Source organism: Heteronotia binoei, chromosome 2, assembly GCF_032191835.1.
Source record: "Heteronotia binoei isolate CCM8104 ecotype False Entrance Well chromosome 2, APGP_CSIRO_Hbin_v1, whole genome shotgun sequence".
Lineage (NCBI taxonomy): Eukaryota > Metazoa > Chordata > Lepidosauria > Squamata > Gekkonidae > Heteronotia > Heteronotia binoei.
The window spans coordinates 103,223,490-103,240,034 of record NC_083224.1 but is presented as its reverse complement, the minus strand read 5'-3'; the positions used below and the strand labels follow the sequence as shown (position 1 = coordinate 103,240,034).

At 43.3% G+C, this 16,545-nt stretch overlaps 1 protein-coding gene across 2 annotated transcripts in view; it reads left to right on the top strand.

The window, feature by feature from the left end:
• The window catches only part of STIL (STIL centriolar assembly protein), a 32,888-nt gene extending 26,012 nt beyond the window's left edge, over positions 1–6,876 (top strand). For both annotated transcript variants that reach the window (XM_060231784.1, XM_060231783.1), the window contains exons 17-18: positions 4,193–4,446; positions 5,395–6,876. In XM_060231784.1, coding sequence (XP_060087767.1) covers positions 4,193–4,446; positions 5,395–6,220 — 1,080 coding nt within the window. In that variant the 3' untranslated portion in view covers positions 6,221–6,876. The remainder of the gene's footprint in view (positions 1–4,192; positions 4,447–5,394) is intronic.
• Positions 6,877–16,545: the final 9,669 nt, after the last annotated feature.

Sequence of the window (16,545 nt, the reverse complement as noted above, 5' to 3'; positions counted from 1 at the left end):
GTGACTGTGTTTTTGGCAAAAGTCCCCCCCTTCCCCTCCAAAAAATCCAACTTCTTGTACGGAGGGTAAAGGAGTAGAAAAAGTCTTCTTTTGTACAAACCCAGGATCAAAGAGGCTCCATTCTTTTTTCTAAAGAAATAGCCAACACTTCTGCAACTTTTTATGAGTAACTCTACAGTTTAACTTAACCTGAACCATCCTCCATTGAATCTTACCTCACCTCAACACATTATCAGCACCATCTCTCCTCATCTCATAAAGCACTTATGGATAGCTCCATCATGTTGAAAGAACTGCAGGACACCATCAAAAAGCACCAGGTGTTGACTGTCTGCCAGCTGAATTTTATAAAACCTTTTCATTATCACTCGTGGAATCTTTTTTCTGTTTGTAATAACGTTAATCAAACCAGAGTCCTACCACCTTTTATTGTGGTCATTCTGAAAAGTAACAAAGACCCATCCAATCCTGCATCCTATCATCTGATAACTCTTCTCAATGATGTGAAGATCTTTACCATCATACTTGCTCATAGACTCAAAACAATCATACCAGTTTACATTGACTCAGACCAGACTGGATTCATTCCAAAATGGCAAATTGCTGACAACATCCAACATACTCTTAATGTCATCATACATGGCAAACGCTCCTCACTCTGATATTTGTGCTTGACTTCAGAAAAGCATTTGACTTTCTCGAAGTTCCTTACAAGTTCTCGCTCCTAAGACAAATGGGATTTAGCAACAACTCCCTGAGAGCTTTACAGTCACTCTATTCATCAACTACTACCAAGGTAAGAGTCACCAGGCAAAGTTGCCTCCCCCCCAATCTGTGCACTTGCTATCAAGCAGTTGGCAGAAGAGCTATACAAACACTGAATTTATTGGCATCACCATTCGAGACACGGAACATAAAGTGAACCTTTATTTGGACTATCTGACCCTCTATTTCTGACCTTTTACAGTCTCTTCCAGTTCTTCAAGAAATTCTCTCCAAATTTGGAAGCATTTCTGGCCCTTGAATCAGTCCATGGAAATTGGAAATATACCCGATCTTTCTCTCTTCCAATGCAGTTACTGCATTACAACATCCATTTCAGATGGATTGCTGATTCCTGGAGGCATCTCAGGGTACAAATTACTCTTGATTTTTTAAAAAATGGTATTATGTAACTCAGGGGTGTCAATTGTCCGGCCTGCCCAGGGCTTTAATCAGATCTTTGGGACTCTTTTCTCCCCCCTCCCCCCTCCTGTCCTCACCCTTTGAAACTCCAAGACTGCAAAAGTTCCCAGCTTCTTCCTTGTCTTTGCAGGCTGCAGCAGGAAGCAATTCTGGGCTCACAAAGCTACAAAGAAAATGTAGAATGGACTTTCCATTAAGGTCTCTGTGGCTAGATAGATAGATATCTGGGCACAGAGACCTTAATGGAAAGTCCATTTTACATTTTCTTTGCAGGTTTGTCTTTGCTGCAGTGTATTTTAATGGAGTGGAGCTCAGTTTCACTTTTCAGCATTTATATGGCCAGTTAGAAGCTGTTCCTTGCAGGAGTTGTGTGACCTTGCCAATAAAAGGTTGATGCTTTGAGCCATCATGTATCTGCTGAATGAACCTTAGAACTGGTGCCTAGTGAGTACTCTAACCGGGGAACCTGCAGCCAAAGGGGAATATTGCACTGAAGAGCTGTTGCCAATTTGAGCAGACCTGGAGGCAAGGGGAGAAGCTTGTAATGCCCAACCATTTTCTGTTTTCCTAAGCCCAGAGTATTTTATATTTTTGGTTTATATTTTTAATTGCTGCTGTGCTTTTTCTTGATGTTTTTATTTTTAAAACTGTATTGCCAAATCCCACTATCCCCCACCTTTCCATTTTAAACAAAACATCACAAGAGCATGTTTGTGTTTTAAGTTTAAAATAATATATTTTATTATCCTTTATAAAGTGTCCTATATATCTCCACTACCTGGCATTACATTTTATGATACGCATGGCCTGGCCTCTCAAAGTCCCATTTGTTGTTATGATGCTTTCTGATTAAATAAAGTTTGTTTTATTTTTTAAAAAAATCTCCATTTGTAGCAAAGAAGTTTGTCATCCCTGATGTAACTTCTACCAACTTCAAAAAAACATTCAACTAAATCTTTGCAATTGGAACAATCTTGGCATGATATACAAAGTGAAGGAGAGAATTTTCAGTGATTGACATATCATCAAATAGCAAAAATATGAAGAACTTTCAATGGATGGTCTTGATTTACCAATATTACATATTATCATGCCTCTGCTCTTTCCAACATGGTTTGAATGCTACATGCTGACTCTCCATCAAAATGGATGTCTATTCAACAGTCTCATCTTTCCCCATTTACTTTGCAAGAAGCATTCTGGTTGCCCCCTCATAACAATCTAAACTTTATGACCGTTGTCTCCTAGCTGCCAAAATGAACATCTGGGCCACAGAAGAAATCTGCTGGCTCCTGAAATATCCTCACTTCTCACCTGTACAAACCAATCATGGTTTACACCAGCCATGGAGTCTGGAGCCTTCACGGAATGGACTTTAACAGGATTTTCACATCCTCTAAACTTGGTAAAACATGGCAAGATGAGGGATAACCTCTACTTCAAAAGATTATAGAACACTCTGTGATTCTACAGTCTACAACTTAAAAATATAACAGAAGTTCTTGCCACTTCCAGAACTTTTCAGAGACCAAGAACTGACCTTGAGCGTATTTTCACTACATATTCTCATTACATACCCTGCATACCCTGATTCCCTGAAGGGGCTGCTCTCCAGAATTTATAAAATTCTTCTGACATTTGACTGCAAGTTTGAGCTAAAATATCAGAAATCTTGGCAAACTGACCTTCAAAGCAATCTCCTGCACATGCTTCTAAGGTCTTCAACATCCACATGCAATTTTTAAAAATCACATCTTGCTTGGTATTACAGTCCGAAATACCTTCATCAGATAAAGACCATGCACAGTCCACCTTGCTGGAAAAATTGCAGCTCCATTGGCAATTACATCCACTGCTGGTGGGAATGCCTGGTTATTCAGTCCTTCTGGCAGGAGGCTCTAGCACATATTAATAAGATAATGCAGTGACAGATTCTAAATAAACTTTACATTAAAAAAAACCATCACTGTTGCTTCTGACCAGACTGGACCTCTTACTCCTAATTTCTGGGATTTTTCCAATATGAGATGACACTCCAAAGGAATTTGCCTAAATTATTCTAGTTGCTGCCCAACTGACAGTTGCCGCTGTATGGAAAACCCGTACACCTCCGACCTTGAAAGGCTGTTATGATAAAATATGGGATCAGTTTGTCATGTCCACGATCCCTGAGTCTTTAAACCAAGCTCAGACTGGTTCCCACAAGATTTACTCTTAAATTTGTTCTCACCAGGATCCCACTTTACAATTTATGGCGGATGCTGATCTCCTTTCCAATCCAAATTATCATACATGGCTCCACTTATAATACCTCCACTTATAATATAACACTTTGAACTGGCATACTGTTGGGACGCCATTTGGTTGACAAGATTTTACTTTCTTCATAATCTATCTCTCCTTTGTTATATCCTCCAATGTTATACTCTGCTTTCCCCAAACTCTTTATAAGCTGTAGATAATTCATTCTAAAACATATTGATCCTTTGTACATTTGGGTTTTTTCTCAAAATGTAATGTCTTAACTATTATAAAGTTTGCTTTGAACATTTTTTTAAAAAACAAACTTGTTGAGGCATAGATGATACTTTGACATTTCCTCTGCCTGATCTGTAGACTAGGTAGCTTATTTTAAGCAGATGCCACCAGAGTTACTGTGGGGCTGGTAGAGGCTTGCATTACAACAGTTACACTAGCATTGTATCTCAGGCACTTGATTCTGATTCTTCTGTTAGATATTTGCACAAACTTTTGCTACTTATGGCAGATGCAGTACAAGATTGTGAAAATTGCCTGCCATTCTTAGAAGTTCCATAGCTTAATTATATTTTGCCACTTGTTACAAAAATTAGAATGTCTGATCTTGAAGTAACTTGTAGCAAACATAAGTAGATAACTCATAAGAGTCCTTTCAGTCTATCCTAGGTATAAATAAGACTTCAGTTGTTTACTCTGTATTAAGTAAATTAGAAGGTTTTGTTCTGGATTTTTCCTTGTGATTTCTTAGGGTCAAGTAAAACACTTCTTGAAGGAATCTTCTGAAGAACTTACTTCCTACGTTACAAAGGAAGATCAGATTAGCAATGAAAGTACTGCACCCTCAAAAACAAGTGAGACAAAGAGAAGGAGCTCAGCACTTGACCCAGACCTGAGAGACGACAGTGTTCTGAGTGCCACCTTGAAGCAGTTAAGGAACCTTGGAGTGAATTTTGACTCTTCTGACAAGATGATGAAAAATGTACACAAAGTAGAGAATGCCAGGTAAAGAGGATTGATTGAAAGAAAATTGCTATGCTGCCTCTCTAAAAACCCGCTTGAAGTGGCTTACGAAGTAAAATATGATAAAATATAATGAATAGCGTTGGCTCAGGTAATCGGACTAAAAGAGCAAAATTTAGAGGCTGATAGACTATTTGATTTGTGCCCAAGAGTCCAGAAATTTGAGGTATGGTTGCTAGCCTCATTCAGAACTGTATACAGGTCTGGTTCTGCTTCCCTCTCTTACTTACAATTGTCATGGTACTAGAGAAGATTTCTGAACAGAGCAGTGAAAAGGGATTCTGGAGTTGGAGTTCCTTGTGGAGAAAGGCCAAGAAGATGAATTTACAGAATAGTTAAGGACATAGGAAAGAACAGAAGGCATATAAAATTATGGGTGGTATCTTGCAGAACTTTTCAGCTAACTAGTACATTTATGAACCAGTTCTGTACACGCATTCAACTCAATAATACATTCTTAGACCAGGGTTAGCGGCTTGCTTCAACTTTAGATGGGAACAGTTTATTTAAAATATTTATCTGCTTTTTTTCCTGAGCATCAGGAGGAAAATGTAAGACAGCACTACTATACTGCATGCCATCTCTTTTGTAGGGTCACAGAGAAAAATGTAATGTTTGAGCTTGCAACAAACTAACCATGCAGTCTGTTGCTATATCTGTGATTTTGGCAGCACCAAAAAGCACAGGCTTTGCTTTGTTCTACTTTCGCACAGCAGAAAATGCATCCCATAGTAGTACATCATACTCTTAATTTCTTCCTGTGATTCTATACCAGGATAGACTTAAGAGATGGTGTGTAAAGATCAAAGCAGCCAGCAGCAGCCTGTACTATGTAGTGTATGCAGAATTTTTTTGTTCTTTTTGTTAGGTGGAAAAATTACCCCTGTGATGTATATACAAAAACTTAAGTAATTTTTTGTTCTCTTTCAGTATATTGGCCTGCATTAACCCTGAAGCAGTAGTCCCTGGCCTCAACTACATTTCTTTTGCTAATGTTAGTATGAGTGGCTTATCTCCCAATGGAGTAGATTTGAGTATGGAGGCAAATGCTATTGCCCTCAAGTACTTGAATGAAAGTCAACTGTCCCAGCTTTCTCTGAGTCATTCAAGTCAAAAGAATTCTATGGATTTGTCGCTACAGACCCTTCTACATAATAATACAGACAAGAGTTTAGTTGGCTTTAACTTAATATCACCAAGTAATATGTCTTTTGCAACCAAGAAGTATATGAAGAGGTATGGACTCATCCAAAGCACTGATAGTAGTGATGATGAAGAGGAACAGCAGGCTGACTGTCATAGGAGAAGAGACAGCTTAGAGCATGTTCTACAGCAAGGTATCAATCCTTTCTTGGAGAATTGTTCCCACTGGAAGCAACCATCCAAAAGAGCTAGTGAAAGGCATTTTCCTCCTAATCCTGTGCAGTGTGAGACTGAGCTGCCTAGCAGTCATCTGTCAAATTCAGAGGGACTTGTGTTAAAACATGTTACAAATGCAGTCCTTCCACTCAGAATCCTGCAGCGATCCAATGAAAGTTCACTTCCATTTCTGAAAGAGTTAAAGCCAAAAACTAAACTTCTACCTGGCAAAGCAAAGTTTACACAGCATTCTGACAAAGAGAATCTAGATGTCCCAGTTGTACCTGAAACTCTGCAAACTCCCATTCTTGATCATTTAAGCTGTGCTGACACCATGAATTCAGTAGGTACATTTCTGGATGTTCAGCAGCTCAGACAGCTACCAAAGTTATTGTGATCTCTGTGATTTTATAGAGAACCAGCTCATACTAGAACTTAAAACTTTCTTATGGTTCAGTAAAATCAAGAGAAGCCAGTAACTATTTTTTAAAACTGATTTGGCAGTGAAATAAATTTAGGAAGAGTTTAGTTTCAACTCAGGTGACTCAGTTGCTTAGTACAGCTTGGTTATCACATTAAATCTAGCTATTATGCACCTGTGTCACATTTTATGTGTTCTTATGTGGCCAATCAGTTTAATATAGGCATAAAATATGAAACTGGTCCATACTTTTTAGTGTTTACTTTTGCATTTATTAAAGTGAGACAGATGAAATGTCCATGCTTGCCCCTGTCTGAGGGGTTAAGACATGTTTTTAAAAACTTGCATCTAATCAAGCATTAGAACAATGCACTTCAGTTTACAGTTCTGCTTCTTATATGCATTTCAAATAAAATTCTTTGTTACAGATTTGATCATGAAGCACAGTTGAGGAACTCTACCTGTTATGTTTCTGATTATGATAAAAGGAAAACATTCCATAAACTGCTAATTGTATTTTTTTCTGTTTTGTGTGTTTAAACTCTTTACCATTTTGTATGTATAAATTAATAAAATGTGCCAGGCTCTTCTTGCCTCCTAATAAACATGTGAAATACAAGGTTTTTCTTAAACTTAAGTTTTTGCCTTATTTCTGTGTCAAAACTGATCTGTTCTTTGAGCACTGTACTGTTAAATACTGTGTTCGTGATTTTGTAGTATAGCTTACATCTTGTACTTAAGCTCATAGTTGCTTAAAATGAGTTAGTCTAAAGCAGCTTAAATGCCTGAAAGAAAAGAAAAAATGATTTCCCTTACACATTTGTTTGGCTTTGAGAAACCAGGCAAGTTTGTATCTTTTTACCATTATAATAGTAAAATATAGGAGAGGAGAATGGTGTAAGCTGATTTGGAACCCCATTGATGATAAAGGCAAGGTATATAAAAATGAAGTTAAATAAAATTTTAGTGAATGTAATGAATTAAGGCTAACAGAAAAATCTGGAATCAGGGATTTTGACAAACCATTGTATCAATTCTTTATTAGAATTTGCAACCCTAACATGAGTGCGAGAAGTGCGTTGAAAAGCTGTATCTAATTCTTGGCTTAGATCCTATATCTTCTTTCCACTCTCATTCCTCTTCAACCGCTGCAAAGCTGCTCCTTTGCTGTGATGCATATTCCTCTTGTGTGAGGTATATTTGGGCTTCATGAAAGACTGATGTTCCTTCAGCAGAAGTGCCTACCACCAGAGGGGCATGTGCTCCATGGCAGAGGAGCAACAGACAAAGTAGTACCGTAGTTGATTTTTTTTAAGGGTTTTCAAAGCAAGAGATGTTCCAAGATGGTTTGCCACTGCCTTCTCTGTGTAGTAACCTTAAGCTTCCTTTGTTGTCTCCCATCCAAATACTAACCAGAACTCATCTGGTTTAGTTCCCAAGATCTGATGAGATTTGGTTGGCCTGCATGATCCAGGACAGGGTATATAAGTGCAGAAAATGAGAATTCTCTAAAATGTTAGCTGTAGCATAAGTCAGTGCATTTAAAGCATGTTTACATTAATTATGGACTAAAATAATTGTAACTAAGTACAATAGTGATTTGTACCAACAATGTTACCAATGATATACATCTGTGCTTCAAAGAAATACCAGAGAGCATACATTAAGGAAAAATGGTGAAATCCAAATTGTACCCAAAAAAACACTGAGACCTCTATGCTGAAAGTTGACAGGGTTTTTTAAAAAAATTGCATACAGGAATTTGTACTTAAATACTATAAACTTCTGAGGTCATAGAAGAAGAGTTAGTTTTATACCCAACCTTCCCTACCTAAAGGATTCTTGGAGTGGCTTACAATCACCTTCCCTTCCTCTCCCAACAGCAGACATCCTTTGAAGTAGGTGGGGCTGCAAGAACTGTGGCTGGCCCAAGGTCACCCAGCAGGCTTCATGTGGAAAAGTAGGGAATCAAATCTGGTTCTCCAGATTAGAGTCTGCCATTCTTAACTACTACACCATGCTGGCTTAACCATTACACCAAAGGCTACCAATCTTGAAATTCATCACTTTCAAACTGAATCTTGCTGTATGGATGAAAAGTGGCTTAAAATATTTTAAATAAACTTTATGACAGGAAATAATGATAATTTATAATGTGCTAGTGGCACCCAATATTCTAGACATGTCCCCTGTGCAAGCACCAGTCATTTTTTACTCGGGTGACGTAACACATTATGGCTTTTTAAAGGGTGGTTTGCCATTGCCTTCCCCAGTCATCTACACTTTACCCCCAGCAAAGCTGGGTACTCATTTTACCAACCTTGGAAGGATGGAAGGCTGAGACATCCTTGAGCCAGCTACCTGAACCCAGCTTCTGCTGGGATCAAACTCAGGTTGTGAGCAGAGCTTGGATGGCAGTATGGGCACAAGTGCCTGCTGACACTTTTCCTGGTGCCCCCCAAGTGTTTTCAGAAAGTGGGCCAGATGGGGGTTCTGTCCAGGAAGACCATTGGGGATCTGATTGTGCAGTTTTTTTAAGTTGCCAGTACAGCATAAGGATCTTCATTTGTGTTACTGTGGAAGAATTTTTTTAAAATTCATTTTAAAAGGTATCCTCTTAAGCAGATATTCTATGTGAAGTGCTGAAAAGTTACAAGGAGAGTTATGCTTCATGACCTCACTCCTTGACGTTTTGCAGTTGTCTCTGTTTCCTGCAGCAGCCATTTTGCAGTTGTCCCCACCACCCTGTGTCAATTTCCCACAGGCCTTTTCTTATCCTAGAATTATGTGGTGCTGGATTGAATTTGCAAGGGTGTTATGTAGAAATGTAATTATGGCAGTTCTGCAAAGTATCGGAGACTTTTCAGAATGGTGAAAGTGATGAAAAGCAATCTAGTCCAGCTGTGTCGAACTCATTTGTTATGAGGGCTGGATCTGACATAAATGAGACCTTGGGCCAGGCCGGGCCATGTCAGGTTGGGCTGAACCATGCTGGGCTGGGCCATACATGTTCCTGTTTAAGATTAGGTAGCGGAGATAGAAATTTTATATGGAACACAATTTTTTTTTAAAAAAAAACATGCTTAAAATGTTACCACTCATTGGTCTTAAAAATGCTTTCTTTTTATTTCCTGGACAAAGGAAGCTGTATATGGGTTGAGGAAATGCCTTTTCTCACGCTTCAGCCAGCTTCTGATCCCCCCACTGCTCCAGCAAACACACACAGCTTAGTTCTGTCTTTCCCATTTCCTGGCTCTGACTAGAGGAAGTCGTGTGCCTGCTTCCTGGATGTGTGGGCCTAATGAGCAGTCGTGACTGCTGGTTCCAGCTTTACCTCAGCGTCGTGAGAGGCTCTTGTCGCCTCCGGAAAGATCAAGGATTACCGGTGGCTGGCACTCCTCCCTCCCCTTCCTCAGATCTTGATAACTGGGGAAAGATGGATGTGCTTGGAAACATCAAGCAATCTATGGATGGAAATATGATTCCTTACCAGGGAAGACCTAAACTCTGCCTGGTTAAAGAAAGGGCTTGGGCTATAGCTTGATCTACCCAATGCCAGACCATCGAGTCATGAGTTTCCCCCTCGCTGTCGGATGCATGGGTTTGTACTTGTTTAGCCTTCTGTGCTTTGCGCTCTAAACTCATCTCCTAAAATCGTTTGAGAAGAGAGTTTCGGAGCGATCACTGGAGTGGTTTCGGAAATTGCTCTGGGGTTACATTCAACCCACCTCAACAAGCTCTTTAATTAGATTTAGAAACAAGCTCATTCATTTCAACCTACTACTATAGTAAATCTACAACTGGCATCCTGATCGTATACATGGGAGAAAAGCACGTTGCCAGCAGTTGTTTCACAGTGAGAATATTCATGAGTGCATCACAAAGCACTACCTTTCAGAGAGCCCCCGGTGAGTTCTACTCCGCAGGGCCTGCTTAGGAGCTGAGGGTAGCAAATGAAAGTGATATGGTACCTTCCCGAGGCCTGTTCTGGGCGTCCAGTGCTGTGGCCGCCGCTTCATTTAGAACAAAGAGCGTCAACATCAGGCTGTGGACATAAGGGCGGGAAGCGGGGTCCCTTATTCCCCTGGTGTAGGTAACGCGGAAGGAAGGAAGAGGACTAGGCCTGTACAGCTGAGGTCAGTAGTCAAGACTGCACCAATCATCCGAAAGAAGTCCCAGCAGTAAGAGGGCCCGGCAGGTATTTCCATCTAGCACAGAAACGCTTCGTCATCAGGTAGTCGCCTGGGGGGCACTGCAGAAGAGGCCTGCATTGTGGTGGTCCCTGTAGAGTCAGATGCTGCCCAGGTATGTCAAAATCTGGAGTCGAAGTAAGCAATCCTAAGCAAATCTACTCGGATGTCAGTCGCATTTTATTCAATCGTTCTTAAGACTGCATCCAAAAACAAACAAAGCTGCATTGGGTCAAAGCAAAAATTCTAAAACGAATGTCACATTTACCAAATGTTGTAAATAACTTTTATTAAGACTAACAGCAAACTTCCGAGCTTTCTCTTTAAAAAGACTTGTCTGCCTTTCTCCAGTGAACGACTCACTGAGTCTAAGGAAGAAATTTTATTTTAGCTATTAAGGCTCCTGGAGCAGGACGCTGGAGACTAGGCGGCATAGGCGTAAAAGGCGGGGGGTTTAGAAGGGTTATCAGTGATTCATGATTTTGAGTCTGATGAGCTGCAGTTATACCAATTTGTTTGCTTTGTAGTTGTTGCAGCCTTCCTTGAGAATCGTTGTGTTGAAAGGCAAGCCGTACATCTTCCTAGGAGTGGTCTGAAATGGTGAGATAGCCGCAGCAACAGGTCTGCCGTGGGGGGAATCTGCCTGTATTTGCAGGTTCTGTATGTATGGGGCAGTTCCTTACCGTTTGTGTCCTGGGCGTCATTCAGGACCAACCAGTTGCTCCTTAATTTATTTTAACTCCCACCACAATTAGCCGGTCCTCTTCTGTGAAAGAGCCCACCCCACCCGCTCAACTGTCGCTAAGGGCGGTTGTGAGAACAAATAATTTAAAAGGGAGCCTGAAAATTGATAGTATGGAACACTAAGAAAGAAGGCGGATGATCAAGAGAAAAGCAAAAGCATATCTTGATCCACAGCAGAACTGATAACAAGGGTGATAATCCTATCTTCAACAGCATTTTATACAGTCTTCGTTCTTTCCTTCAGTTTTCACAGGCTACACCTCGATCCGCAGAGCTGATGTAAATAAATCTAGTTGAATTCGTGCCAGAGTGCCTGTCTTTGAAATGAGTAGCACATCTCTAGGTGATGGCATTTCGCCTCCCTTTTGTATGTGTGTTTGTTTGTTTAGAAGATCTGGGTATTAACCCGGCTTTCAGTACGACGGCGGAATAAATGCAGCACTTGATCTGCAGCCGGTCAACTCGGGCTGGAATGGTTCATACCCTGCGGTCTCCAAATACGACCCGTGGAAGTGTCTCCAGGGGTCATGTCAAGGGTCCCTATACTGCTGCTTTTCATCGCGGACGGCCGCATACCTGTCGAGCAGGGTGCCTTTTCCCTGTTTGTTCCCACTCTCTGAATTGTTCTTAACGTAGACCCAGGTGAGTAGCCGTGTTGGTCTGAAGCAATAGAACAGTCCAGTGGCACCTTTAACATCACCAAAGTTTAATTCTGGGTGCAAATGTTGGTATGCAAGCACACTTCTTCAAATTCATCATTTACTCTGGCAGTGTGTTTTAGGATCGCAGAGATAAAATAACAGGTTTGAAACGCCCCTGTAATATCAACCGCGGATTCGTCAACACCTCTTCAGTACCCCTTTCAAATGTACAGTGAGGTTCACTAGGATTTCTCGCCTGTTCTTACCAGACTTTCAGTATAAACGGAGTAAGAATTCTGATTCTCATCAAACTACACCCAGATGTTAATTCGGAACACATTGGAGTTATTTGGTTATGTGCCATTAGCCCGTTGGAAAACGCAGAAACACAGCCAAATTAATCGCAAAGGCATTTTATAACCTTTTCTTAGCGGGCTAAATTTCTTGGATAGGAAGCTATATTTAGGGCGCAAGGAAATGAAAGGGAAATGCAATGGAGGAAGATACAGGGCTAGGAAGATTTGAGGTCCATTGGCAGTGCTGGATTTAGGCACAAAAAATTAAGCTACAGTTTAGGGGCCTAAAATGTTATGTTATATAGTGGGCCTCAACATGTCCTAATCTGGCCCTGCCTACTGGTGGGGAAAAAACAGATCTAAGCTGCGGGGGGGGGGGGGGGCAGGGGGGCATCCTCCATCGCCAGGCGATAAAGCTCAGGTCGAAGAGCTATTGAGACAATCGACGTGTCTTTCTGTCTCCAGTTTGAGAGCCAGTTTGCTGTAGTGGTTAAATGTGCAGACTCTTATCTGGGAGAACCGGGTTTGATTCCCCACTCCTCCACTTGCAGCTGCTGGAATGGCCTTGGGTCAGCCATAGCTCTGGCAGGAGTTGTCCTTGAAAGGGCAGCTGCTGTGAGAGCCCTCTCCAGCCCCACCCACCTCACAGGGTGTCCGTTATGGGGGTGGAAGGTAAAGGAGATTGTGAGCCGCTCTGAGACTCTTCGGAGTGGAGGGCGAGATATAAATCCAATATCATAATCATCTTCTTCTTCCACTGCCCTTCTGTGTAACTGCGTCCCTTTGATTGCAGGGAGATATTAACTGGAGGGAAATATTCTCCCAGGGATCCAGATTTTCCATTTCTCCACTACGCATAGACCTAATTTGCATTAAACCAGGGGAAAGGCACCTACATCGCAGTAGCTGATCTGAAGTACATCAGAGAAATTTTGCATTGACGCCAATGGCCGTCGGTAAACTAAAATAACTTCTCTGACTTGCTCTGTTTTTGCCAGCTCCAACTCAGCCAGTAAATCTTGTGCTCAAGCGTTGTGCCTCCCGTGAAGAACTGTGTTTTGGGGAAGTGGAGTAGGTAATAATAAATCCCATTTCTTTTGTTTACTGCATTGGCCCGGGCAGGCCTCTTCCTTTCCCCGGCTACTTTCCAGCCGCGGACTTTCCTCCCCCTTTCCGATATCTCGATCCGTTTTATTTTGCCTCATTAAATTTAATTAAGAGCTGAGTTGGTGTTCCATATTTAATGGGGGGGGGGCACACAGGGGAGGATAATAATCTCCAAGAAAGCCAAAAGAAATGCTCGTTATTCAAATGTGGGCGGTCCTGGCGAATAGTTTATTCCTCCTTTCTAACTCCCTAGTCAGTCTTCTCTGTAAAGCGGGCGGGCACGCGCACACACACACACACACACACACACAGCTGTAAGGCGTGCATTCCAAAGTCCCCCCCCCCCTCTCTGCAGATCCCAGCAATAATTTTCCGCTTTCCTTCGATAAAATTGCCAAATAATAATGAATCATTTCATAAATAATGGGTTTAGGGGCTTATCAGGGCAGGCGGGCCATTGCTGGCGCCTTATCTCTCTCGGCCACATTGCTCCAGTGTTCCGCTCTCCATACTAAATAGGAAACTGGACGTGATGTGGGAATGAGATCCGGGCGCTGTGAAGCCACCCAACACTGCTACTTCTTTCTTTCTTCTTCTTCTTTTTACAGTAAAGGGAGACGGGAAATAGAGCTATATAAATAAATATATTCAGCCCCAAAATGGCTCCAGTCATTGTCAGCAAAGAAAAGCGAACGGTGAGTAAAAAGAGAGGCTTTCTCGGCTGCGCAGAGCTCTTGCAGCCTCCGGCAGGGAAATATTGCCGAGGAAATAACCGGGGGGTGGGGAGGAGAGGGAGGGGGCAAAAGGCGAAGGTGAACTGCGTGAAGTGACATGACAAAGGCTGGCCATTACAAACAATAACCATACCTGCTCCGTTCCTGCCCTCAAATCTCCCCTTCTGCGCTTGATCGAGTTTATATCCGTAAGGGAGTTTAAAATGCTCTTTTGACTCAGTACACCTTCCTGAAGGGTGAGCATTGTCTTTTCCTTGCAGTGGCTTGATTTTCCACTGCCCGACACCCAGGTGACTCGCCTAGCAAAAATCGCGACAACGACCAGAGAAGCCCCCGCCCGGGGTCCCTTTTGCCGGAAGAGTCTTTGGCCAGCCTTGACCCCTCGGCCGAGACGGCCCCGCAGAACGACCGAGGCTCCCTTCTGCTCCACGTCACGCGGCAGCCCGCCCCGCCGAGAGAAGCCGCCGCCGAAGGGGGGGGGGAGGGAAATGCCCGAGGAAGGTGGGTGCCCCCTCCCCAAAGGCGCGCGAGGGACAAGGACGCGCTCTCGGCCCGCCCGGGGAAGGCGCTCCGGGGACAGGGAGACGACGAGGGGGCAACGCCCGTTTTTCGTCTGATAAAAACGCTGCTTGTCTCCGGGCCGGGTCGCTGAGCCACCCGCGCCCTTCGCTCGCTGCCGCGGGCCGGGGACGGCGGGGCAGCTGCTGCTCTCGGCGGTCCAGTCTGCGCGAGGCCGGTCGGCGGCCTGGCGGTGTCTCAGGCTTGAGGCAGAATAGGCTGCACCCCTCGCCCCAGTCGGGCGGCCCGCTCCTCCTGACCTTCGTGCCACATCCCTTGGAAATGCCCACGACTTTGGCACTCAGCAGCAGCAGCGACCCCTTGCTGGGTCTACCCGGCGAGCGCTCCTGCCGCAATGGGCAGCCGGCAGATGCCCTCTGGGCAGCTCACGGGGCGGACGTGGCGACAGAGAGAGGCTCATGCTCTTGGGTTTTGTTTTGCTTTTTAAATTTATGAATGTGCCGTAATTGAATTGATTAAGGGTGCCTTATGGATATTATTTTTAATAGACACATTTTGCAAGCCGGTTTGAAGGTCCGGGAGGTGCAGGGGAAAGCCTATAGATGTAAAAATAAACTAGTATAAAATAAATAAGAAATTCACTACAACTTCGGCCTGGTCTTGCCATTCAAAGATATACTGCCTCTAAACATGGAGGTTCGATGCCTAATAGTCATTGATAGACTATGAAATGTGTCTGTTCTAGTGCTCTGTTGGAGCCATAGTCACATCTGAATAAATCAATTCCGCAACAGTTAATTCAGCTTTCGGATGCTCTGTCTAGCTGGAGTATTATTTGAAAGCGCGTGAGAGTTTGAGGGTGGGGAGAGAGAGGCTCCCTGCTGCCCTTGGATATACAACCCACCTCAAATGCAATTTAGTCCGCCAGATCCCCCTTAAGAAGACGCCTGACTGGCTCGCACCCCAAGCTTATCTGCCATTTGCAGACTGCTTCCTTGGTTGATTGACTCAGGCTTCCTCAAGAGCCAGTGGAGAGAACATTTGAAGACAACAATCCAACTGCCTTGAGGATCGCGGCTGCCTCACTAGAGAACCGCATTGCTTTGTCTTCATTAGGACAGGAAGGAAGCACCGAAATGGCAGAAAGATTGCATTCCTCAAAAGCAGGCTACAGAAGCAAGAATTCGGAGTTACACGGGAATCTCTCTGAAACTGAAAATGAAAGGGCATCGATCGCCCCCTCCCCCCAACTAAAACCAAACAATAACTTGAAGGGGGCGGTGGTCTGTAAAGGGAACAGAATAGCCTGGGGCGAGGGGGGCCGAGAAAATTGTTTAGAGGCATTTCAAGAGAAAGAAACTGACATGCTTTGTACATTCGAACAGATCGGTGTGCGACGGGTGTGAGGTCTCTCAACTCCTCTCCTCCCGCCACCCCCCTCCCCGAGGGTCTGGATGTGGATTTTTCCATGGTTTGGCAGATGAAGCCCTTTTATACCAAACTGAAGCTACGCTGCTGAGATGGGAGGCTGCTCTAAGACCGCAGGGGTGGGAGGAAAGGAGAGGTGGGAGGCGGCCTGGACAACAAGGGCAGAGGCTTTGTTGCAGGAGGAGGAGGGCTGACCTTTCTACCTAAATTTGACAGATGTGAGCGGTATTTCCGCTACAAAATAAGAAAGCCCAATAAAAGGGAGGGAGCGTGGGGAGGCTGCTAAAGGGCGAGCAACGGTATTCTGAGGCTGAGTCTCTGTAATATTCGAGGCAGCTCCCCCCAAAAAAGACATGCCTCAATTGTGCACTGGCAGAGGCTACCAGAGAAATGCCGGTACCCTCAAAGGCAGTTTCCCAAAAGGCAAATCCCGTTGGAGTGCAGAATATGTAGGCGGCATGCTGGTCGGTTGAGTAAACAATGGAACATTTCCATTGTATTAGAAAGGCAAGGTGGTCAGTTAAATGGGATCGAAATCGATTTCAATCCTATCTCATCCCTGGGTCATAGGGCGTTCGCTGCTAAACTACCTATTTCGGAATCACCGAGGCTGCGAACTGTCCCACAAGATATCAGATACAG